Genomic DNA, 27,995 nt, shown 5'->3' on the forward strand with positions numbered 1-27,995 from the left:
AAAAGTTTAGACGTTTTAATATTTTTTTTAAAGTTTAAATATGGAGATAAAAACCAATTATAATTGTAAATTCATAGGCTTTGCTGCCAATCATTTTGGTTATCTCACTATTAATTTTTTTATTTTGGTGATCTTAACTATTTATTAAAATCACAACGGTATCAGAGTCCAGAGTCAAGAGCAGTCAATTGTAAAAAAATCATTTTTGTTTCTGTTTTTTTTTGTTCTTTTTGGACACCCCTTCCTCAGTCACTCTTTCCTCTTCTCTCTTTGGCTTTTTTTTCTTTTTATCTGAAACTTTAGAGTCCATAATCTCAATTTCTGTTGTTTTGGGTTCATCTGAATCAACCTCTAGAGATGTTTTTTTGTCCTTCTTCCTCTTTCCCGTGGTGGGAGCGTCTTCTTCAGTGGAACCCTCCGTTACTGTAGGGGCACTGCACACTTCAGTCCCATCCTCATCCCGCTCCTCTCGCTTCCTCTTGTTCTTTTTCTTCTTTTTCTGGGAGCGATTTGGCTCTTCACCACTCTCGCCTTTTACTGAGGTCAGTGCATCTTCCTCTACACCATCTTGATCACTCTCCCTGTCTTTTTTCTTCTTTTTCTTCTTCTTGGACTGCTCCATATCGCTGGTGTTGGGGGAGTCCTCCATGGAGGCAGGTGTAGCCAGTGGAGAAGGTGCACTGCTGCTGACCTCAGATGAAGAGGCGGCTGGGTCTCGTCCTGCCTGAGTCTTCTTGATCTGGGCCATCCGCCGGGCGAAGTACTCTTGCATGGTCAGTGTGCTGGTCACGGTGTTTGTTTGTGTCTCTGGGTTGGGATCAGTGTCTGTGTCCTTGTCCTCTTCTCTCTCTTCCTGAGAGTCAGGCCCACTGCTTCCCTAAATGAAAGATATAGACAAATATGACAAAAAGTTATGACATGAAAGAAAAATTCAAAATAAATACATTTATTGGTTAATTATTTGATGATGAGGATGATGACATTGATGATGGACAGCTTTATTATAAAACTTATTAATTTTTTAATAGAATAAAAAAACTAATTATCATTATTACTGTTGTGATTATTTTTACATTTTATAGTAATTTACTAAAATATAAAAACGGTGTAGAGTTTAGTAATAATAATCATACCAAACGTACAATTAATAATAACAGAATTATGCAGTGTACCATAAAATTCAAAATCAATTCATTTATTGGTTTATTTGATGATGTTGATAAATTGTAATTATACTTCTATATCTATATTACTTTTCATTAAAAAAAACAAATTACTAAGGTAATTATACAGCATTTCTTATGTTTTAATACATATAATTTATAGGGCTGTCAAATGATTAAAATTTTTAATCAAATTAATCAGAATTTTCAGTGGATTAATCAGGATTAATCACTATTTAAATCACCTGAATCCTAACCATTTTTTTTTTCTGAATTGCATACCAAAAGATAAATAACAGGACACAGATACATAATTTTTATGTATTGATTCATCAATATGTGGTTCTTTTTTTCTGAATTTCAAAAGTTTAACATTTACTTCGATCAAATTTACCTGAGCACTATATCAAACCATGCCATTTAACTACAGATAGTGTAAGAGTTTTAGGTGAATCAGTGGTTAAATATAGCCACATATCTATGAAATTATGCATAGAGAAACTCGAAAGAATGAACTCAGAAACACAAACATGCGCCCTCTGCACTCTGGGCACTCTTGTTTTTGGGAGGTGTTCATTTGCTCTGCCACAATACTTTAGGATCGATATTTTCACGTTCTGAAGGCTTCAAAGTGCCAGTAAAACCAAGTAAAAATGCATATGCTTTTCCAAACAGCTGTAATTTTCGCTGCATTGCATGTAGGCGTTCTGCGCATGGGCAGTGTGAAACACAGGATGCTATAACAGGAAGAAGGTCCAGCGTATCAACTACCAAAGTCATCTCTGTTTATCGAGCTTGGCATGAATGTATTTGAGAGTAACTGGGGTAAAACCTTAAAGGGGGGGTGAAATGCTCGTTTTCACTCAATATCCTGTTAATATTGAGTACATATAGAGTAGTACTGCATCCTTCATAAATTCAAAAAGTCTTTAGTTTTATTATATTCATAAGAGAGAGATAGTCTGTACCGATTTTTCCCAGAAAAACACGACCGGCTGGAGGCGTGACGTGTGGGCGGAGCTAAAGAATCACGAGCGCGAATAGGCTTTTGCGTTGAGAGCATGTGGAAGCTGTGACATTACCGTGAGGGAAAACCCATCATCCAAAACAAACCATGGCTTACAGTCAGATTCAGCCGTTTATTTATCCAGATCCAGAGGCTGAAACTGAACGAAAGCAGCAGCAGCAACGACTCGCTCCGAGCGGGGCTCGAACCCGGGTCTCTGGCATGGGAAGCAGACGCACTAACAAGGAGGCAGAGATATTTGAAGCAGTTTTACTCACCGCCTGCGGTTCCAACACATTGATAGTGACCCTTTTTCCTTGGGATTGCATCATCCTTAAGAAATAAACGATACGCAAATCCGTCGTCAAACTGGGCCTTGTGAACAAGCATCTTCGAAATGCAGGGAACAAACAAAAACACTTGCACAACTCCGTTGATGCTCTGTAAAAAATAAACTCCATCCACTGGTCCCTTAATGCTGTTTTTTTTTTTGGTAATCTGTGCAGGGTTGTCTTGCCCTGGCAACCAAAAACACACTTCTTTTGTGACTTTTCGCTACGCTCTCGCTCTGATCACTGAATCGCTCTGATCAGTGAAATGTCTGTGCTGCTCAGCCTCGCTATACGGGAGCGCGCGCTCTTCCGGCAGAAGTGCCTCAGGACCCATATAAGGAAATTCGCTCCATCTAACGTCACACAGAGCCATACTCAAAAAAAACTTTCCGAAACTTGTGACAAACCGGAAGGAGTATTTTGGGACCAAAAATACTCCTTCAAACGTACAACTTAATTTTTGAAACTTTGTCCATGTTTAGCATGGGAATCCAACTCTTTAACAGTGTAAAAAACTCAGTATGCATGAAATAACATTTCACCCCCCCTTTAAGCTTCTTCGGTGTTTTCGTCGCAGCACTCGCCGCTGTTTTTTACTATCTTGAGAATTCAGAGATCGACGAGACTTTCCTGACCTGAATAATTTGTCACACTGCACATGCGTGAAATGCGTTAAAAAATTTGACGTAATTAACAACAAACAACTAATTAATGTCGTTAACGCGCTATTTTTGACAGCCCTAATAATTTACAATAATAATAATAATAATGAGTTCATTATCAATATTATTGCTATTTAAAAAACTATATAATACAATAATTTATATACATCATCATCAAGTGATAATGCATTAGCATTTTATAATAAAAAAAAGAAAAAGTACAAACTGTATAACACAACAACATTAGCATATTGCTATTACATCACATTTCATTATTATCATTATTATTATAATGTACTTGTGTTGCGGTTAGGCTATATTATTGTTGTTGTCATTATAATAATTACCATCATCTTTAGGGGTGCTCCGATCACGATCGGCCGATCGTTATGCGCATCTCGTCAGTAAAGCCGGTTTTCTAATCAGCAGTTAATTCCATCAGGTGCGTGATTTCACATAGAGCAGCTGTTACTACACAGAGCCGTTGTTAACTGAGAAGATGGGCCAATAAACGCTGAAAATTAACGTGATTTGCGCATCTTCTCTATTAACAACGGCTCTGTGTAGTAACAGCTGCTCTATGTGAAATCACGCACCTGATGGAATTAACCGCTGATTAGAAAACCGGCTTTACTGAGGAGATACGCATAACGATCGGCCGATCGTGATCGGAGCACCTCTAATCATCTTATTATCATCTCAAAAACTAGACAAAGAACTCAACATGAAAGTGGAATAAAGCTGATAAAGGAATCACATAAACTAGTGAAAGAGTCCTGTCTGTTAGGAATGAACAGGACAACCCCTCAATTAATTTAAAGAGCCTCGATGCACACACCCCTATGTATGCGTGTCATTAAATGCTTAAACCTCCAGTCATGCTGAGACCTGCCCCAAGTATCTAGTGACATCACTGAACTTCATCTGAACTATCTGCTAAGAGACATTAACCAAACACTTAGTTTAAATTAAAAATAAGTCTGAAAACATTTATTCTTCTTAATCGGTCAAGAATCTGATTCTGTTAATGTCTTAATGTTTCTTTACGCTATGTTGTATAATATTCCCCACCATGTATATATATAAAGAGGAAACGGATTCAAAAGGGTGTGTTATCTAGAAGTCACTGTGTAAATGACTGGATTAAACAACTGATTCCTGAAAAACTTGCCTGATGAGTGAGAGTCAGTGCTTGTGTTGGCCAAACTAAGACAGTGATTATAAGCATTAAGAGAAAGAACAAACGTTCTAGAATAGCACACAGCTTAATCATAACAGGCCAAACTGTAGCACGACACGGTGACTATGTTGAAAGACCACAGAGGAACACTGTCATCCTCCAATAGTTTATCACGGTGACTCTCTCTCCCATTCATCTTCATTTTGTTAATGGCCTCCTCAATGCATAATGATTTGCAGTGAAGAATACCAGCTCTGAAGCTGGCCCTAGACCACGTCGGTGCGCTACATTACGCCAGAGACGCCGGTGAAAACAGTATTTTTCAAAAGATGTATGGAGGGATTGGACCATAAAAAAAAAAAAAAAAAAAAAAAGGTTTTGTACAGCCAAGAAACAACTAAATACATATGACAACTAACAATGCTGTAGAGCTTAAAGCTGAAGAACAAAAACATTGATAAAATATTTTATGACAAAAGTTTCGAAAATGAAAATAGGGAATCGATTTAACCAAATATGTACACTATTCATTTTAAAATAATTAAACAATTAAAAAATATAGAAGTAACAAAACTCACAAACAATTTAACGTGCTTATAAGATCCAGTGACGTCGAAAGCGACCTCTTATGCTGCGTTCACACAAAACGCGAAAAGAGCGTCTGGCGCGAATGATTTCAATGTTAAGTCAATGTAAAGACGCGTTAATGCGTGTCTGGAGGTCTCGCGGCATGGTAGATGCGGATTCGCCTCATTCGCGCATCTAGTTATGAGTTATTTGGAGTTATGAAAAGGACCATTGCAAGCTGACAGCGACTGGCTTTTGTGGTGGAAAATTGGCAGTAATATCCCCACCTTGCGCAGCTGTACCCGAGTGTCCCTGGGACATCAATGCAGTCGGAGCGCGTCTTCTCAACAGCTGGACATATAGTGAATAAAAAACGCTCTGCTCTGGACCCTGAAAATGTTGATCGACTTGTTTTCCTGTCCAATAAATTTGTAATGGCCCTAGCCTTTAATTATGCCTGCCTAGTGCCGGTTACGTTCAATAAAAAAACAAAAAACAAACATGGTCTGTTCTCAAGTCCATTTAAAGTTTCATTTTTTTTTAACAGTTGTTTGAAATGGATTGAATCATTATTTAAAATATTGGAGATTTTTGAATTGCCTAAATCATAAATGCAGCCGAGTTGAAGCCTTCAGTGATGTTTTTCTTTTGTTATGGTAGCCGTCCCCTCTGCATATATTTTTTTAGAGAATGTTGCTGTTTGTTATTCTGCACGAAACTTCATGCCAATAAATAAGAAATATCGCTAACTTGTGCATTTCCAGCGCTCTCTTTACGTTTGTCCATTATTTGACGAAAAAGGAAACGTCTTTTTTTTATAAACATGGAAAATCGATTCAATGAACACTTGCATCTTAAAAATCGAAAAAGATTTTTTCACAAGAGTGACAGCCCTAATTATAATAATTGCAAAATAGTAATGTAGTAGTAGTCATCAGTTGTTTTCTGTATTGTGATGTATCAGAATTAGGGATGCACGATCATGATTTTCATGGCCGATTCCGATACCGATTTTTTACAAGCAAACTGGCCGACTCCGATACCGATTTTCGATTTGTTATCTTAAAGCAACAAACAAGGAAGGAAGGAAAGTGTGCATAAACAAGCTGCATAGTATATAAAACACTATATATGAAACTACATAGAACTGGCATAAAATTAAAAGATTAACTGTAACCATGAGAAATTAAAGGCAACAACTGAATAGTTCTGCAATCCAAACAACACACTCAACACACATTCAATTTTAAGTAAAAACCGTCCGGTTCCGATTTATGGCCGGTAAACCGGTGCATCCCAAATCAGAATAAAAAAATACAATATAAAAACAGCAGGGCAGGACTTGGACATATTAATCAGTTATTGATTGGACAGAGTCAGATGCAAGATTATGGTCAAAGTTAGAAAAGGGCAGGTTTAAGTGAACTAAATGATTGGAGAAGTTCTGCATAAATCACCAGAGAGAAGTAATAATATTTAACATGCAAAGAACCATTATATGATTTTTCACTTCTTTATGCAGACGGATTTGTTATTTCCCCCACATTTTAAATGATTAAAGATAATAGAGGGAAGAAAGGAAATCAATGGGGGAGAGAAGGAACAAGAACTAAATGATTTACAACGAATGGGAAAAAGAATGCCAAAAGCAAAAAAAAAAAAAAAAAAAAAAAAAAAAAAAAAAACCTATTGGTCACAGTTTAATTAAAAGTTTGTATTATTGTATTATTAGTATCGTGATTAATCTCATCCAAAATAAGTTTGTTTACAGAATGTGTACTGTGTATATTTAATATATAAATACACATACGTGTGTGTGTGTGTGTATATATAAAATACAAATATTTACATATGTATACATTTATATTCATATATAATTTATATTTTATATAAATATTTTATATACACAAATTTACTTAAATATACACGCTTGTGTATGTATATATACATCACAGCACAACACAGCACACACACATATATAACGTAAACAAAACTTATATTGGATGCAATTAATCACGATTAATTGTTTGAAAGGACTAATTACTATATTTTATTAGAAATCTTAATACTATGCTGAACTAAAAAAAGAAACCTTGGGTATTATGACTCAAATGGTTTAATATAACGTAAATTATTTCTCGTTTTATACATATTTTGGACTATGGGTGGCACTATCATAGAGCTTTCTATGTCTGTGATGTCAAATGGTTATAGTCAGTGAGCTACTAGAACTACCTTTTGCTATTTTATACACAACTCGGAAAATAAAATACTGCTACGATGCCTAATTGCACAACTCTTGGTTGTAACTTTTCAGTTGAAGGGCATCAAGAGAAGAGATGGCAGTCTTCACTGCTTTCATAGCCAAAGGTTGCAGGTTCGAGTCTCAGTAGTGCAGGTGTGGGGAGTGAATATACAGTGCTCTTTTCCACCTTCCCACAGTTGTTCCATGGGCACCGCAGCAAAAATGGCTGCCCACTGCTCCAGGTGTGTGTGTTCACTACTCACTGCTATGTGTGAACTTGACTGGATTAAATGCAGAGCATCAAGTCCAAGAATGGACCTGCCACAGGTCCCTCAAAAGTTGTATGATGCCCAGAGGAAGAGTGGAGAACTGCAGATGTGGGCTCATTAAAACAGAAGTCTCACTTTTCCCTCCAAATAAAAGAAAATCTATATTTCTGGTTTGGAGGGGGGCTGAAAGAGGTCTTCAGAGGAGATGTGGCTGACATCGTGTAGCGGGGACTTAAGGGAGAAACGACTGGGGGGCATTTTGAGGCACACTGTGAAATTACTCTCTGGAGAGAAAGAACGAGTAGAAGAGGAAGAGAGATGGAGCGAGTGGGGAAATCCTCTTCATCGGAGAGGTGGTGATAGTGTGTTTGTGTGTGTGTGTGGTGCGACGTCTCACCGCCTGGGGACCTCCATTAGGCTTATCTCTCTAATGTGCCGAGAGAAGTGCTGCTGGTAGCATTCCCTCAACAGTGCTGAGCACAGATTGGGTTATACCACACACAGGCAAGCACATATACGTGCACGCGCACACAAACAAACAAGCGAGCAGGAAGGCTGACACGGAGATAACGCAAGTCCAGGTTTCATGACTGTGCTTGGACGTCCTAATGAGGGTGTAAACACATCAAAAACTGCCCCTGAATGTTTTCAGACGCTCTCTGGCTTCTTCTGCCTCCACATTCCCCTCGTTCTTTCTCTGCTCCTGGCAGATGGGAGGCCCCAGGAAGAGGATGCGTTCCCTGAACTGTGTGCAGTGCTCAGATAAGGCCCTTGCAGCAGGAGCTATGGGCTCTTTCCTGCTCCGCTCTCCCCAGGCATGGGCGGCTGGAGGGGTGGGGGTGGCGCGGCAGCAGGGCTGGACTTGGAGGGGGGTGTCGGGACATTCAAAAGGCCACGGTGTGGAAACTGAAGAACAAGACATCGCCGCTGACGCCAACACATTGCAGCAGACAGTCTGAAGCAGCCAGGGACAGTGGGGGAAAAAAACGTTGTCGAAATGTGTTCACGGACATAAAAAACCCAAATCGTGACAACACTCTTGATTTTGCTGCTGAAAACTGCAACTAATTTGTCCCACTCTGTGCTATGTCAGAGAGTCCCTAATTTATGGTGCGAAAGTAATATTCCTTCCTGCATAGAGACACGGCGCTCTGACTATGCTAGTTTAGCACTGCAAAATGCTGCGTCAGCAATGAGAACTTCTAGTGTCCAGGGATTAAAGACTGCAATATGGTACAATAACACTGTGCTATATATAAAGTTAAGATTATTTCTAGTACCAATATTTTGGAATACTTTTACAATAATCCCAGCTGAGGACGTTAAACCTTCAAAAATAAATGTATAGATACATTAATACAGCGGGCATGCAGAACAAGCAAGGTACAGGTAAGTTCAGAATTTGTTAGTACTGTGCTAAAATCTTTAAAAAAAAAATTATAATCTTGAAAAATATTTTTTTATATATAAATAAAAAAAGTGTGCTTTGGTGTCTCTCAAATCAGACTTATCAGACTTATCATGAGGATGAAGCTCCACGTCAGACTTATCAAAATGATCATTTTTGAATCTCATTGTTCTCCAATCATGATCCCTGTTTTGCTCATTTGTATTTAAATTTAAACGAAAAAGAAAAAATAACTTTTTAAACCATAAAAAAAAAAAAATAATGTCTGATGCTCTCAGGGCATCATCAACTGTAGAACATTTCCAGAGATTAAAGACTGCAATTTAGGGCAATAATATACATAACATTATGATTATTTCAAGTATAGCGATCTTATACTGTACTTACTACTACTAAGCACTTTATACATATAATATATTTTAATATATAAAAAAAAAAAGTTAAAAAAATATATTTAAGAAAAATACACTGTGTTAAGAGTTTGTATTGGTCTCTCTTGCTTTGATTGTATCTTGCAAACTAAACTCGACTTTATGAAAAAATTGTTACGCTAACTCATCATTTTTAAAAGGATAAAAAAAAAACTCTTAAACTAACAAAATGGTTCCTGACTAAATAAAATAAATTATTTAGATCATGGAGGTCATCAATTATAGATAAGGGCATCGTAAAAGCTGGACTGGTATGATCAATCACTTTTCATTCGGGGGAAAAAAAATTATTTGATACATCAACACGGTGTTTTTCTCTTCTTATCCCAATTTTTGAGGACGGAAGCATTTGAAGATAATTTACTCCTTTGAGGGTTCCAAGTTAAACTATATTCTAAACAAAATAGATCCCGGCCCATTACACTCACAAGCCGATGGATAATATTGAGAAGATATTGGGAAGAGGACTGATTGTGCGAGTGTGTTCTCATTGTCCTGCCACTATTATAAATTTGGTGGTGGCCTGGGCTTATGGATCGGGACCCAGATTACCCAGCTGTCCCTCCCTGATGAGGAGAAAGGACCCGCCGCGCCATCCTTCATACCATTCACGTGGGCGGACAGCAAAACAGGTGGCACCCATGCAATACAGAGCTTTGCATGCTTTAATGAGCACTTTAACATTTATCATGATATAATACATTACATGAACGTAATGTAACGAAGTGAAACAAAGCAAACAGTCCAATTACAAGCCATCCTTTGATTCATGTTTCTCAGGTACTTTAAATGTACATTAAGCATTATGCTCTTAGCAATAAAGACACCATGTAAATCATGTACTCAAAACTTTAGACTACTTCAATCAAACAAAAATAAAGGATGCATTCGAATGTTGCAAAAAAATGGCTTCATAGCAGTGGATCAAAAGTTACACAGATATGGAAACAAACAAGCACAGCCACATATTATTTTGTTGTTATTATTATTAATAATCTACATCAATCCACTTTCTGTATGCATTGTGCAAGTTTAAAATGGTATTAAAACAATTACAATGTAATTAAAATTATTACTATTATTATTATTATTAATAATAATAATAATAATAATAATAAAGCACCAAATTCTATTTTTAGGATGCGTATGTAAAAATGTTAAAACAAAACAAAAACTACATTTTTTACGCATTTTATTATTATTATTATTATTGTATTATTATTATTAATAATAATAATAATAATAGTAGTAGTAGTAGTAGTAGTAACTGACACACAAAAGACATTCTTGTAGCTTGCATGGTTTGTTAAATTTGTAAAATAAAATTATACACTATATAATTTATAATAAATTAATAATTCTTAAATTAAAATAAATTTTTTTTAAATGTTGTACTAATTTAACACCATGCAACCTAAAATAATATCTTTAGTGTATATTTGTATTATAATAATTATTATTATTATGTATCATATTTAATTACATGATCAATATTAATAATTAAAACAATGCAACCAAAAAAAAAAAAAAAAAAAAAAGAATGAATGAAACGGGTCAAATGAAGGTGTAAGTGATGAAGAGGTATTTGAATAAAGACCTCCAGCTAATGGAAACAGTAAGCTGGCGTGATGCAGACCTCTCCACCAACCTCAGACTTCATTACCTATCATGAGTAACAAATGGCGACAATGCGCTGCATAGGGCATCATCACTAAACTCTGCTTGCTTTACATTGTAAAGTGCTTGCCTTTCCGTGCCCTCCAAGGAGCTGATGTGTCAGCCCCAAGACAGAGGACACACCATTTATTCTCTGCCCTGCGGTGATTTATTAGATTAAACTGGCGGTGATTAAATGCAAGCCGAGGCCCACGAATTCAGCAGCGGTGGTGGCTCTCATGAGCATCAGGCGAATAGCTTCCTCTGTTCGTACCGTAATCATCATGCCAGGGCAGCCCTCCCTGGGCCAACAATGACTGCAGATGTTGGCCATTTCAGTTACCCTTTTTAGTTATTGCCGTTTTTATTTTCACATTAATTTGTACGTGTCAGTGGGTTGGCATGGGCGTAAAGCCAGCTGCCGGAGGGTAAGTAGCAAGCAGTCATCTCAGTCTGTTTCTTCATTATTCTGTGTCCCTGTCAACAGCGTAAGGGAGGCCGTGCTTTTGTTTGAGGCAATTAGATGTTATCTGAGAACATATTAGGGCTCTCCCGCTCGAAAACAAACATGCCTTTGAACACTGGCGCACAGGCGTCGGTTACTGCATTAGTTGAGAAGTTAAACACAATGGAGCGCATGGTTACAACGTGCCAGTGCGCACTGCTGTCTGCTCCTAAATGAGCACTTATCCTCTAGTGATAATACGCCATGGGCTGATCCAGGCATGTGGGCGGAAAAAAAAGGTTTTATACTTAAAGTAACTTCTCATTTTAATGATTAAAGTTTTGCAGCCTTTTAGTACAGGAAATGAAAGGGATAGAAAAATGAAATCTGGAAATGTTGCGAGCCAGATTTGATATTGCACCACCCACAAACGCACCAAAACACAATGCTAATCACCAAGCCATGGCTCCAACAATCACTACAATTTCTGAAATAAATTGATACTTTTATTTAGCAACCATGCATTAAATTGATCAAAAGTGACAGCAAAGGCCAAAAAAACCCGGTTTCCATAAAAATATTAAGCATAAGAAATGTTTCTTGAGCAGCAAATCAGCATATTAGAATGATTTTCTGAAGGATCATGTGATACTGATGACTGGAGCAATGATGCTGAAAATTCAGCTTCATAATTGCATAAAATATATTACAATAGAGAATGAAAATAGAATTAGAAATTTATATTTTTAATTGCAATTACATTTTACAGTAGTACTAGATTTTATGTACGTTCTAAAATAACTCCAGCCTTGGTGAGCATAAGAAAAAAAAAAAAACCTTACTAAACCCAAAACTGTAAAATTACAAAACGTTTAAAAGCCTGAAGATAAGATAAGATGGTGGAGTTTTATCTCTATATTTGTATAACATGTTAAATGAGGACGAAGCTCCACGTCAGCCTGCTGGCATATTTGGAGCTCAACTTTTGCATCCTCAGCAGCATTTCAGTATTCGACTCCGCCCACCAGCAGACGCCCATGCGGCCAATGACATCGCTGCCTCTCGCCCCTTTACTACTTCATCTGCCAAACGGTGTAGCCTCTTCTCCTCATTTGGTGAAGCGGCGGCATCAGGGGAACGGGTGAGTCAACTGGCCGCCGATCCTTCATGAGGACGGGCGTGGGCTGATTCAGAACAGCTACAGGTACCAACCTCCAGTCTGAGGGCTTTGTTTTGGAGCTGGCGTGGGAGTGGGAGAGACCACAGAGGGTCACGCCAACCCCTGGAAACACAGCGAGAGGACATGCCTGACCAGAACCATGGAGACAACTCCAGACATGAACTGTCTCAGCACATACTTAAGAGAAGAAAACCCAATTCATACATATATATATATATATATATGCACACTGTATATGTAGACTGTATGTACGTACATTTATTTTTACATTTACATAGGGAGAGTGTAGTTTAAATATATACAGAATATTTTTCTCTGCTGAAAAAAAAAGCTCAAATTGTTTAAGCTTAAATAATAAATAATAATAATAATAATAATAAATAATAATAATAATAATAATAATAATCTCTACTTCAAAAAAAAAAAAGTTAACTGTTCAGGTACAATTAGTTTTCTCACTTGCAATAACAGATTTTTTTTATTGAAATTAGTCTGTTATGCTCACCAAGCCTGCATTTAATTAAAAATACAGTTAAAACAGTAAAAATTTATTGACATTTTATTACAAACTAATTTATTCCTGTGATTACAAATTGCTGAATTTTCAGCATCATTACTTCATTCTTCAATGTCACAAGATCCTTCAGAAATAACTAATATTATGATTTGGTGCTTAAAATTATTATTATTATTCATGTTGAAAAATGTTGCTGTTTGCTTAAAAAAGAAAAAAGAAAAAAAGAGGCTTAATATTTTTGTGGAAACCATGATACAATTTAAATTCTGAATTCTTTGATAAACAGAAAGTTCAAAACACCAGAATGTATTTGAAATGGAAATCTAACATTGTATGTTATATAAACCTCATAAATGTCCTTATGGTCTCTTTAGATTAGATAGATTTTATCTTTATATTTATTTTTACCTTTACATTTATATATTTTTACCTCCATACTTGAATAGTTGTGTTTATTTTAAAATTTGTTTTTAGGGCAAAGGATTTCCAGCAACAGGTATCAATGGATCTCTTTAAGCCCAAATAAATGGCAAAGGCAATAATGAGCATAATAAAAAATAAATAAAAAATAAAAACTATACAAAATTATACAAAACTTATTCAAATTATAATCAAAACAAATATCAAATTTATCAATGCAATTTTCAGACTCTATTGTTTGCTGCTTTAAAATGAAAAATCTTGGACAACAATTTTAAACCTAAAACTCATATGTGCAGATTATGCTGAATAGACAATATTTACTGAGCAATTTAAAGTGCAGCCCAAATCTGACGATTGTCTGAAACGTATTCCACACACACAGATGGAGTTTCACGCGAAACATAAGTGTAGGCCTTAGCGATCCACCATTGACGCAAAGAGCAGTGGTAAAAAATGACTAAGTTTCACTGATGTATGAAGCAGGAGGGAGTCCATTTATCAGCGGGCCCTCAGCGGTCGCCTGCTTGGGTCCCTCAAGTCACAGCCCGCGACGCTCCCCTTTTGACTGATTAATTAGCCAATCACAAGACATTTTTCACCAGCAGCAGGAGGGTTTATTTCAGCTAATGCTGGGGCCTCGCAAACCGAGCCACGTTCAAGCAAACTCGGCTCTTTCCTTTGGGCCTGCCGGAGTGGAGGGGGCTACAGAGGGGCCGAGGGAGATAAATCACACCCACTCCTCATGACTCCATACACACTAGCCTACAGCCTAACTAAGGCCCCCGAGAAGAGAACGAGCCAACGAGACAGAAAGAGATGGGGGGGGGGGGGGTAAAATAATAAGACATAAGGAATAAATACTGAAAGCTAGAAATACAAAAAAATTAAAATAATAAAAGTGATCGAGTGAAGCGGACGGTTGTGAGAAAGGCACAAAAAAACCATTGTAATTCCAAAAGCGCTAGTCGTGAACACCATTCTCCCTGCCTTTGAGATTTTCCCACATCGTTCAGAGCAGAAGGCAGTGATGGATAGCAGCACGGCCCCCAGACAACGGTCAATGCCGTCTCTCCAACATGCTGGATGGCAATGGTTCTCAACCCGGGGGCCGGGGCCCACTAGGGGGCCTCTGCAAACATCCTGCTGCATGATGGGCTAAATCAATTTAAAATCAGACAAAAGTTTGAAAATAAGCTAAAACAGCCAAAAATTAAGAAGCAAACTGGCACTGCAGCTCTTATTTTATTTGTGACCTTAACTGTAATTTTTATTTATGAACTACGATCTATGTCGGAATTTTAAAGGTATGGAAAGTCAAGGAAATTAATAAAATACTGAACATATCTGCAATTAATATATTCTTGTTATGTCAAGCTCTAAACTCATTTTATTAGGCAGAAACTGCTGTGAAATTGCTAGGTGTTTGTTAAAAAAAATAAAACGGCTGCAAAGTCATTGGTAATCGAGTAAGTTTAGAGAACGTTTAGTTCTTGGAACTTATGGAATTTATCTTAACCATCTAATTTCAATATTTTAATATTATTCCTATGCTACTTTCAGTTAATTAAAAAAATATATATAAAAAAATATTGAGCAGCTATTACAACAGATGGACCAGAAATATCTTTTCTTTGAGGATAGAGGGCCTTTAATCAAATGGGTTGACACCCACTGTGTTCCACTATTGTCCATCACAATATTTCAAACTCAGCATGTGTTTATGCAGGTAAAAAGGCGGCAACTGGATTTTGACACAGAAAGATGGAGAAGCGATTTAGTCACTTTCCATTTTTGTTGAACTTCCTCAGGAGATAAGACTTTTCCATCATCATTAATTATGAAACAAATTAAGACGTGCCTTATTCAAATCAGGACCACAGTGAACAAAGAAAATGTGTAACTTAAAACAAACAAAAAAAATAACACTACTACTATGCCAACAAAATATACACAGCTCCATTACAGATTCTTAAATCAAGGTAATGAGATCAGCGGTGACTTGGAACGGCCTCCCGTGTGCATGCATGTGTGTGTGTGTGTGTGTGTGTGTGTGTGTGTGTCAGAGTCCGAGAAAACTGTGACAAGAGATAAGGGACTGGCAGGAAGCTCTGAGGGAAAGAAGGAAAACCCCTGGTGCAAGAGGTGGGAGTGAGGGCGGCCAAGACACAGCAGCAGTGAGATCAGCACTTTGCAGGAACACTAACTGAGCAATGCACTAAAAACCCGAAAGTGACACTGATGATACAAGTCTGGTCACAAAAACTCTATGGAACAGGTTGATAATTGCCCTCCTTGCTCAGACTTAAGCAATTAAAGCATCAGCTCTACATGTTGTCCCATCGTGAACCCAGGATGCGTCTACAGCACGCACTGAGGAAAAAATCTTCCACTGGCCATATCGCTGCACAAGCACACAAAGCACACATAAACAACGCCCCCTCATTGGCTTCCTATGCAGGCCTAACTGCCCCTCGCCACCAGCCCTTCGCCACACGGCCTCCTGGGATACCATTGTGAGCCTGTTCAGATTGGTTTTCAATCCGGTCAATGAAGTCCCTTCAGAGCAAGACAATAACACACTGCAACAAAACGATTAGCTGAAGAAAAAAATAAATATATAGCACACTTCCAAATTTAGGAAAAGCATGAGCTGCTCCTATTGTGTTGCTTTCTCAGTAAAGAGGCAGTTTAGGGGGCTTTAGACCACATACATTAGATGTAGGCCTATTTCATAAACCACTACCAACCGAGAGGAAAATAAGAAAATTAAACAGATTTGTGTGACAAACTTTATGATGCGTGTCAACATGCACATACTGCGACTGTTAAAAAATATATAAAATGTTAATAATAAACAATATGTAAAATCAACTAATTTAATAACTTATAATAATGTCTAAACAAATATGCTGATTTTGTGCTTGAGAAACAGTTTTGTATCATTTATTAACATTATTATCAATGCTGAAAACATTTAATTGTCCATTTTTGTGGAAACGTTTTTTATTTTTCACGATTCTTTTTAATGAATAGAAAGTTAAGAATGAGGAATGTAGAAAAATGCAGATATGTAAAAATGCAGACATGATTAGTTCAGCAATCCCTACATTATCTAATCAGTTGATAAAACATCCTATAAGCATGCAGCAAACATGCTCCGCTCATCGTTGAATAATTCCACGTACACTGGAACATTAACAACTAGATCTCTAAAAACCAAACATTAATAATGTGGGCAACTTCCTGTTTTATGAGTTATACACTGAAGAATTTATTTATTTGAACTTCCTGTAAGGAATAACTTTTTTTTTTACCATCTATTTTTTATTTTGTAAATTAAAGACATTTTACATTAAATGCTGACTGATAATCCCCTATTGATATTGTTAGAATATATGCCATTGAAAATGGACACACAAACTGGTCTTTTCATTTTTTCCACACACTCAATTTGAGAAAATACCAAAATAACCAGCCATTTATATGCTGTATGAGAAGAATCAACTTATAACACAACACCGTCTTTGCACAGCAGCCAAAAAAACGAGGCACGTGCCGAGTGTCATGACAACAGCAAAGCAGCTCTGATGTGGCATTTCATTTACAAGCCAAAGCTTAAAACCTAAGCTTACCTAAATCTATTCTTCTGCTGCCTCGCAAAGCACTGGTTATTTCCTTATGGAAATACAAATCACACTAAGAACAAAACCCCAAAACGGCAGTATAGTATTTACATTTCAACAAAAAAATAAGCAAAAGATAAGTCTGCTCACAAAAAAATTGATGTAGAAATAAATTACAATGCCAAATTCAAGGTGGACTTGCAAAGAAAATACAGACGACAGGGGCTGGCAGAGCCGCCATCAAACTGAATCCAAACTAGCCGTGTAAGCCAAAAACTCCACTAAATAATCCCATCAAACCAACTTCTCCAAACCAAGTTTCCAGGGTTTAAAGGGATCATCAGTAATTCTGTTTTTTACTTCTATCACAGCCTCCTGTACTTGGGAGTTGATGGGGAAATGTGGTTTGATCGTGCCCACTAGCACATCATCAGAAATACACTGATTTGACCACAGAGGTGGCTGACAGGACTAGGGGTGAAAGAGGAGAGAGAGGGTGTAAATCCGTTAAGGGGATTTAAGTGGGATCCCTGCCTACAGTGACTCGTGTGTGGAGTCAGACTGCATGCTATGACACGGCTCATTATCAGCCTGAAACTTGCTGTGAGCGGGTCACGTGAAAGCAGAGGTCAGCGGTGCTTACAGGTGGGCTGGACTGTAAGGTGATAAAGCAATCTGCTGCAACTGCTCTGCTACATCTCAATATTACGCAGCACTTCAAATGTCCACTCAACATAGAGGAAAGGCTCATTTCAGATCTTAAAGTAACACTAAGGTTCAAGGGTTAGTTCACCCCAAAGAATTAAAATTTGGTCCTTAATTACTCACTCTCATGTCATTCCAAAACCGTAAGACCTTAGTTCATAAAATTTCAGTTTAATGAATGAAGGGTCTATGCAGGGTCAGAAACAGGGCTGCACAATTCATCGAAATTAAATTGCAAAGGCAATAAGTTGTGATTAGCTAGAAGCTGCAATTGCCATGTGCATCTTTCAGTGAAGCATAGTTCTGTGATGCAGTGTTGTTTTTGGCAGCCCTTTTAGTTTTAGTCTTAGTCTTTTGGACGAAAATGCTTTTTAGTTATAAACTTGATAGTTTTAGTCAATTTTTAGTCTACGAAAACGCCAAAAGGTTTTAGTCAAGTTTTAGTCAATTTTAGTAAAAAAACAAAAAAGCCAGGAATAAAAACATTCTTACTTTGGCAATTGTGGCTTTATTTGAGAAATTGCTAAAGTGCAAATGAACAACGTGCCCAAAATATAAGCTATTGAGGAACACATACTTATGCTCTACAACTTGTGCTTCAATTTGTCTGCCAGTGCAACAACAAGATGCATATTATTTGTAAACACAAACATCATACAACCCTGTCTAATAAAAGTGACACAAACATTCAGCGATGCAAATACATGTATGGTCAAAAAAGAGAGCGTTATCGAAGCCCTCACCCTGCAGCAAATATCACAATTTTATATTTATATATGAATGTCAAGAGCTAAGAAGTGTATGTATTTATATAGCCTTCACTACACACAAAAAATATACAATTAAATTATGCCAATTTTAAATCTATTGTGTATGCTAGGTGTAAAAATATAGGCTTTTAATAATCTTTCAGTGCTAAAACCCATGATAATATGAAACGTTTCAAAACAGAGGGCACAAAGCACGTATGCACATTGCGGGTGCAGAATGATGTGCTCAAAGCAACATGGAGTCACAGTGTGCTGCGCTGCTCAAGTGCGCATTTAAAAGTACGTGCAGCCCCGTCCCAGGTGCAGCCCCGTCTCGATCTGCAGGCTGCAGCCGGGTGCTTCTCCAAAATAGGCAGAAATGATATGCATTGTGAACATCAGACTTATAATCATTTTCGTTCCGTCTCGTCAACGTAAACTCGAAAACGTCTCGTCATGTTTTAGTCACATTAGAGCCATTTTTTGCTAGTCATCATCGCATTATCGTCATTAAAAAAGGTGCGTCGACGAAATCATTTTGTTATCGTCATCGTTGACGAAAACAACATTGCTGTGATCAGCGGTAAATCTACATCCAAAGGCCAGAGAGCACTCTCGTGCTGAAACTCCAGATATGCCCTGACGCTGCAGCAGAATAAACAGAAGATTTAACTTTTAATGTGACTTATGAAACAAGACTACGGCAATATATGGTTTATCAGAGTTCTTATAATTATAATTTATCATCATCATAAAGTACTTCTAAAACTAAATGCTAATCAACATAGCCATTATCACTGCTTAGACTGCTATGAAATATTGTGTGCCTTAATTATCCTGTTTAAGAAGCCACATCATCTCACAGAAGGATTTGTTTCAAACACTTGACTGACGTTATGAAGTGAATTTGGATTTAAAACATGTTATTAAAAGTTGGTATTTTCACATGCTCTCAGATAGCAGCATTTTACTACACAGAGCTGTAGTTCACTGAGAAGCTTCCATTATCGCAAACGATTTCATAATCCTACAATTATATCGTCTTTGATTTTGAACGCGATTTTGCATAGCTTGTCAGAGAACTATGGCTCTGTCTAGTAAATGCTGCTCCACCTAAAAGCAGTTGATGGATATTTACTTCTAATCACAGAACTGGCTTTACTGACTAAATGTGCATAACAATTGCAATTAATCATGTTCGATTAATCATGCACCCCTAATCAGAAAGCGCTCTGATTTCATTAAAAATATCTTAATTTGTGTTCAGAAGATGAACGAAAGTCTTACAGGTTTGGAATGACATGTGGGTGAGTAATTAGTGACAGAATTAAAATTCTTTGGTAAACTAAGCCTTTAACCAACATTTGTGTCTTGGTTATGTTGGTTACCACACATTTACAGTAACATCCACAGTTTTCAAACGTTTGGCAAGAGATAAAACAGAAGTCACTTTCAAACTAAGGATGTTTAATATGGTTTGTTAATGTGGAAAATCAGTGAAAATTGTGAAATCTGCAAAGGGAAATATTTCACCTTCATAGAACATATATACTGGACTGAGGGGATTCCTATTAAAATTGCAGAATTTTGCCACAAAAACAACAACAAAGGTCACACCAAGTCCAAAATTCTCATCCCAAATGTTCTCACATTAGAAAATAAAAATGACCTCAAGTTGTGTCAATCATGTTTAAACACTGCCTCTGAAACTTTCGTCCATCATCATCATAAAAAAAAAAAAATTCAGACCAGGTTTGAATTTCTGTGTTTTCGCATTCGTAGCAAGCATTTTGATAGGAAAGGATTACAAACATAAAAAAAGCAAAAAAAAAAACAAAAAAAACAATTCTAACTTTACATGGTGCCGCATATAGTTTTCTATTTGTTTAACTAAAAAAGGAGGGACAAATGGAAATATTTTTCGATAATCAACATTAATATATAAACTTGAACCTGGAATATTATTGTAGCAAATAAAAAAAAAAATAAAATAAATAAAAAAAAAAGGATGTGTTGTAAACTTACACCGCTTAGCTCATCTTGATGTCTTGTCTCTCGTTTCGATCGCTTCCCAAAAATACAAGCTAGGTCTGTTTCGCTGCGACTGGACAGGTCCTTTCCTGTGAGAAAAGGTTAAAAACAAGGAGACTTTTTACAGATCTTTGACATTATTCCACACAATAGGACATTTGTGTAAACATTTCGCGTTCTGCTTTAATAGGAGGGCGGCAGGGCTCTATTCAACATGCAGATGCTTCTGCCAAACCTGTCCAGCTAACGTGCGCTACTAAATACATCTTTAAAAGATGTTACTGTCAGTTCCTTGTCGATTTAAAAAGAGAACAGTGTTTATTATGCACTTCACAAATGTCTGGGGAGATGAAAAGGAAACGTTTCCGGTCGCAACCTGTTGACAAATGGATATATTTTTCTAGTGGTGTTCAACTGTGTAAACTATTGATTTAAATGGACAAGGGTCACTTGACGGTTTTGAACTCCTGCCGAGAGGAAAGGTTAAGAGGTAAAAGAGGGCATGTTGCGTGGTCGCAGGGGATGAAACGGCTGAGGAAAAACAAACGGTGCAGGGCCGGCCCCACCTCAAACCTCCCGTTTTCAAGCAGCTCAAAGGCTCCAGGAGTGCATGGGCGCCCGTCTCAGCCGCGAGTCCTGTTCGTACAGCTGCATCCTCTTCCTCCAAGCAGCTCCTGATAACACTTGCTTATTTATTGCTCTAGGGTCTTTTTCAGCATGGCTTTCAAAGGGGAGACCTTGCCTTCAAGTAACCAAGGTATCCTGTAAGCAGCCTAAACAAAAGGCCAGGCCGAACATTGAACACAGTGGACAACAAGTTGAGCCCCAAAATGACCTTTTTACTTTTGGAAAAGAGATTTATCAACTAACAAAAGGTTAGTTTTGGGCACTACTACAAATGCCACTGGAAACCATCAGAGGTTTAACACAACTAAGATTGAACATTTTGAGTCATGTTCTGATCGCTTTTGCTTTTTCTATATAACAAAGGAATGGGGACTGAGGGTTTTACACTTCAAAAATATGAAAACCTGTCCGTAGGGCTCAAGCGTTCTATTCAAAAGTCAAATGACAGCTTTGTGTCCAAAACCACACTGAAATTTTAAGAAGACATGAGAAATCTATTTTTGGCAAATGACAGGTATTTGTACCAATAACACATCCTGCAAGTTTCATAGTTTTAAAAATCCTCCTCATTATAAACAGCATTTATTTAATCAAGCTTATAAAATGATCTGTTCTGGATCTGAACACTGACTCTTGATTACGGAGAATGCTAGTGTCACGTCGCATCCTAAGCAAATAGAAATCAATGATGGAACCATGCGAGTGGGCCTAGATATTTTTTCTTATGCTATAAGGTTAGCCAATCATAACAGTGGTTGGTCCCTGAAAACCATTAAATGGCCCACCCTTTAAAACAGGTCATTTTAGAGAAAGGGTAAGAATGAGGGTTGAAAAAAAAAAAAAAAAAATTAAATAAACTAATTTTATTTACTAAAAGTAAATCTTAAGGTATATTAAAATAAAAAATCCATGTCATGACTCCTTTAAGTCACTGAAAGTCTTTCCATACAGTCGGCTATTAATCACTGTGACTGAATCAGTGAGTTAAATGCAAGAGCTAAACCAGTCCAATTCATAATCATGCAGATCAGTTTTGTGAACTACATCAACTGATTCTTCTTTAAAAAAAAACAAAAAAACATTGGGATTCAGACATTTTCCGTAAATGTTTTCAGCATTTCTGGAGCTTGTCAGCACTAGTCCTCAATTAATCTCATTATATTGAAAATATAGCTCGGATATTCTTCAAAGCAAAACAATTTTGTGGTAAACTATTCCTTTCACCAAAAACAAACTCTTAAAAGTGTCTGAAAACCCAAACCACAGAAGAGTGGCAGTACAGTCTACTGGTGCACACAAGGACAAGGTTATGAAATCCTGCTGGAAGCAAGATCACCGTTGAGATGGCAACAAATGTGACAGAACTCTGGCCAAACCAGATTAGCAATCACAGAGGCTTTTTCAGATCGACTTGCTAATCTGACAAGCGAAATACTAATTGACTGCCTCATAAGACACCTGGATAAATTCTAACCTGTAAGCTGTAAACAAGGAAAAAGGATTTTCTGGAACAAGAAGAGAAGATGACAAAAAAAGATGAAGGGGTGTTCTTTTAACTGGCCGAGCAGGAACTATAACGATGAAAATATTACATGGGATGGTTGGTTTCTGAAGCGAAATCAGGTCAATAATTAATAAAGGGGGTCCAAAATTGTTCGGTTCATCTGTGTAACAGCTTGACCCTCTCAGTCCCTCAGATGATGAAGTGCTTGAGGTTCAACTCACATCAAGAAATTCTGGATCAGTTGATAAATGTGCAGCCAATTAAATCTGGGTTACTGGTTTACACTGCTCATGTCTGAGCTGGGCGCGGGAGACGCTGGTGCCTTTCTCCTGTTCTGAAACTCATCAATCTTTAAAACTCCAGCCCAAAACATCTTAATGAGATTGAGAGAAATATATGAAGTCACACCACCTTTATACCTGACAAAAGACAATCAGAAACAAGAGGATACTCAACACCAAGAGGCCTCTGTACACCACATTTAGGTTGTTGGTAGTCAAACGTTTTGACAACTACTCACTTTATTGCTGTTTTTAGAATAAAGATCATCTGAATTAAATAAAAATATAAAAATTATTTGGCGTTTAAAAAACAAAAACAATACTTTATTTTAATTTTCTACAAAATAACAGACCATTGCTTAGATAAAGGGAATATGTAATATTAAAACAACAAATAATGTATATATAATAAGTTATACATAATAAATACAAAAATATATGAAAAAGACAATAAAATTACAATTTAAATTATAAATTTTTTTGTTCTGAAAAAAAGATTCTTACAAATAAAAAAAAAAAATGTGGGGACAGAATTATTTTATTTGAAAAACGAAAAAGAGAATACTTGTTTAGCAAGGATGCATTAATTTGTTCAAAAGTGACTAAATAAAATATACAAAGATAAAGGCTGTTCTTTTAAACTTTCAATTAGAGCATCCTAAAAATAAAAAGATCAACATTACCAAAAAAAACATTAAGCAGGACAACCATTTACAATATCAATAATTAGAATAATAAAATATGAAGAAATGCTTCAAAACAACATATCAAAATGATAATGAATGTAGAGAATGTTGAACATTCTGCTTTTCAATCACAGAAATAAATTACACTTAAAAATAATATTTTACATTTGGAAATATATATATTTTTTTTTTACAGTATTTTGTTCTTATATATGCAGCCTATTGTAAGTATAAGAAGCTTCTTTTAAAAACATTTAAATACTGAGGCCCAAACCTTTTAACAGTAGTGTTTGAAGCATAATATCTCTAAACACGTTATGATGATAGTACACTAGTATATAAAAGAGTTTATTGGTCTCCATACTGAAGTATTTACATTTCACATTTACTTTAAAATGAGTAGCACGCTTTTAAGCAATAGATATTACTAGTTCATCTGTTTAGTCAATTAAAGGCCTTAACCTAGCAACAGCTTTGATGAGGCGGACTCAGGAAACGTACAAAAGGTGAAGCCTTCTGTGGGTTAGAGAGCAACCAATATCAGCAAAAGGTGATCCAATCAACAAAGCCTCCACAGGGGAGATGGACAGAACCCCGACGCTATGACACAACCAGCCAACAGCCATGACAACTAACTACAAACCCAACCAGTGTCACGTTTTCAAAGACATCTTAGTTCCACTTTCAGACACCGCAACAAACCTCGTACACAATGTTATAGATCAAATTACAAGTACACATTCTATATCCAATAATTAATTTGTCATAAACCATAATCAAAGAGGATTTTGGTGGAATCGCATCCAATAAAGTATGAATACCTTTTACTGTTAAGCTATAAATGCTTAAGGTTTTAGAATGTGAAGTCTTTTACTAATGAGCATGAGTGGTGCTTTTTCACCTCAGGAAGGCACAAAATGTGACTTATGGAGGCAAAGGGCAGCCATAACCAATCAGAGTTGAGCTGAGGTCACGGACATGAGGTTAGTGAGGTGGCCCAATTACCACAGGGGGTCGTGATGAGGTTGTGTCCGTCTCAAGAGACCTGAGACACATCCACTAAGACGAAGGTCTTCCTTCTTATATTTAGACAAAAGCTATAAAAAGAACACATAGACAACGACAACAACAACGTTAACATTGTTTTGGATGCGGTGCTATCTGTGGGACTCATCAGGTGCTGATTGAGGCCATTTTGAGAAGTAAGTGCGCTGACCCGTGCTCCTCACAGGAAACAGGAAGTCAAGCTTAGGAGCGGTATGCAACAGTGTCCTCTCAGGTGATAAGAGATGACGAATTTTTCACAACATTCCTGACATTTTCTATAAACATCCATCATGGAAAATTAGAGTCTAGAAATACCAACCTTAAAAATGTCGAAGCATCAAGAATGCAAAACCTGAGGGCAATTAAATTTCCCACTCATCAAGACCTCCAACAAACATCAGGCCGCTGTGCTTCCCATGTTGGGAAGGATGTGAGGCTTTCAGCAGAGGTCAACAGTACGTGACAAAACATGCAGGGAGATCATTCATCTGCCAGATCAAACTCAGGTTAACATGATAGTCAGAAAACTTGGAGCTTCATGATGTTCTGTACTTCTGGTTGAGCTGACCGCACAGTTTGAGCATGCTGATCTACTGCAGCGCTGACCCGTGAGCTTTTACTACATGAGCCAAAGCATACAAAGTTCAGCTGCTGAACACAGGAAGTGATGGATGGGGGGCTTAATTTATAAAGGAAATTGAAAAATAATACAAAAAAAAAAAAACTGGCTTGGCTTCGTGAATGTTTTTCAAATTAACACGTCATGCAAGTTGTTTGAACAAAAGAAAAGAAACAACCTTTTACCACCAGACGTAAATAGACAGGTCTGACTACACAGAGAGCAACTCAAGTGATTTCTTTGTGAAAAGGTAAATTGCAGAATAGAAGCACACAAATTATTATTATTATTAATTAATAGTAGGGGGCTGTGGCAAATTCAAAGATTCAAGATACTTTAACTTTTCCAAAAAAAAAACAGGATTCCCACTGCCATGAAAATCATAAATATATTAGGAAGTCTAAATTTAACAGTATTATCAGTTACAAATTGTGAAAAAATTCAATAAAAATCCAAATCCTTGTCCAGTACATCAAAAAAAAAGAAAGGTCATGGGGTCTACTGTATAAATATTTTGGGGACAATGAGGCACCTTGGAGTCAAAAAGGTTGAGAACCACTGTTTTACAGCAAAGTTTTCTCAAAATAAAGTCACGAAATATAATAGCTGATCTGGAAGACGTTGTGACATCGAGTGACTCACCCTTAGTAAATTTCATGTAATGGACCCTTTTCTTGGACGTCTTTGACTTCTCCTCCAAACTAAAACCCTGTTCCTGAGTGGGGTCTGAAAAAATACAAAAACAGTAGAAATTCAAATAAGGAAAATTATAAAATAAAGAAAGGTTATCACACACAAGGCAACACACTCCTAAAGCATAAGAGAAATGAAAACAGATTTTTCTCAACATGACAAGCTCACATCACATTTCGTGTCATTTTAACATCACAATAGCACCACCTAGTGAACACTGAGCAGAAATCAAATGTTTCAAAGCTGCGATGATAAATATCCCAAGGTTCAAATGAACTGCTCTCACTCGTAATTAAATTGACCCTTTTTTGCGTTTTGGTGGTGTTGCGCACTTCATGTTTAAAATTCAGCTTACTGTCAGTGTTGTTCTGTCCATGGCAGTTATTAAGTTCAGCGAGGAGCTGGTTAAAATCATCCTGGTGAGCAATCCAGTTATCCTAACAACACAAAAAACACCATCAACAATGACTGAAAAAGCACAAAACGGAACAAATAATCTCAAAGCCAAGAAAACAGGAGGTTCCTCACCTCGTTGTTTACTGAAGTGCCCAGCCCCAGACTGTTGTTCTTGACTTTAACCTTGATGTGTTCTGTAGACCCCTGTTCACTCTTGCCAAGACCCTGCCACACAAACAAACCAGGAAAAACACAAGAATATAATGATACAGTTAGAACCATAACTTCTACATTACTAAGCAAGACACGTTTTTTTTTTTTTTTAAACGGTTCACTGATTTTTCATCCACCACACACCACTAGTGAAACAAGAGGAAAACTGATCTCCACTGATTTTAATCTTATTGCATTCTGAAATTCTAGATGTGAGGTCTTTAATGCTAAAATTTGTATTTTGTTAAATAATGTGTTAAGTCGGTTACTTTTCCTTTGGACCAGCCCATACGTTCCAGCATTTTCTGTCCAAATTTGGACTCATCGTTGCTCCATGCGCTGTTTCTGGGGTCCACGGACCACTTTTGCTTACGACGAGCTTATGAAATATCAAAACAATAACATTACGTTACAATCTCCAAATAGTAAACCACTGCAATTAAAGGGAAAAAAAACATACACTTTAATGTTACTTTTGTATCAGAGACCTTTATCACAAAACTTGTGCGTCTATTAGATACAGCATAAAACTGAATATACGAATCTGAAAACACATGTGTGTCCTGGAACCACAAAACCTTAAGTCTTAAGTGTCAATTTGTGGAAATTGAGATTAATACATCATCTGAAGGCTGAATAAGCTTTCCATTGATGTGTGGTTTGTTAGGATCAGACAATATTTGCTTGCCTTTAGATACAACTATTTGACAATCTGGAATCTGAGGGTGCAAAACAATCTAAATACTGACAAACCCGCCTTTGAAGTTGTCCAAACGAATTCTTAGTAATGTATATTAATAATCAAAAATTAAGTTTTGATATATTTAGGGTAGGAAATGTTCAAAATATCTTCATGGAACATGATCTTTACTTATAGTAATGATTTTTGGAATAAAAGAAAAATCGATCATTTTGACCCATACAACGTTGTTTTGGCTATTGCTAAAAATATACCCCAGCGATTTAAGACTGGTTTTGTGCTCCAGGGTCACAAATTTGATCTTATATTAAAGAGCCACGATGGCTAGTCTGCTAGCAACATGCTTAACAACGTGGCGGAACGCAAGAATGACTTTAATATAACATATTCATCCAAATAAAATACACATTCATAATACAATCTTACAAAAAAAATGGCAACTAATGTTTTAAAACGTATACGACTAGCCTAAAATATATTTTAACTGGCAAACTCACGTTCGGCAAGCATAGACATCTTGAGGGGTCCTTGAACACGTGGAGGAACAGGCAGGTCGTCCAATTTGTGCCTGGTTGAAATTAATGTATTTTATAAATTAACGAATTCATGTCTGGCGTCAAAAACTTTACAGTATTAT

The 27,995-nt window shown here is 36.9% G+C and overlaps 1 protein-coding gene across 2 annotated transcripts; it reads right to left on the reverse strand.

The window, feature by feature from the left end:
- LOC127984435 (PIN2/TERF1-interacting telomerase inhibitor 1-like) lies at positions 1-27,995 on the reverse strand. 2 transcript variants are annotated; one of them, XM_052587072.1, is made up of 7 exons: positions 27,856-27,995; positions 26,928-27,037; positions 26,578-26,670; positions 26,405-26,486; positions 25,999-26,082; positions 20,596-20,681; positions 1-877 (listed from the first exon to the last, which is right to left on the reverse strand). In XM_052587072.1, exons 1-7 carry the CDS (start codon positions 27,872-27,874, stop codon positions 200-202), a joined length of 1,152 nt encoding a protein of 383 aa, XP_052443032.1. In that variant the 5' UTR covers positions 27,875-27,995; the 3' UTR covers positions 1-199. The 2 variants fall into 2 exon arrangements, with proteins under 2 accessions (XP_052443032.1, XP_052443031.1); XM_052587071.1 differs by having other exon boundaries at positions 20,587-20,681.

This window comes from Carassius gibelio, chromosome B20 (genome assembly GCF_023724105.1).
Source record: "Carassius gibelio isolate Cgi1373 ecotype wild population from Czech Republic chromosome B20, carGib1.2-hapl.c, whole genome shotgun sequence".
Lineage (NCBI taxonomy): Eukaryota > Metazoa > Chordata > Actinopteri > Cypriniformes > Cyprinidae > Carassius > Carassius gibelio.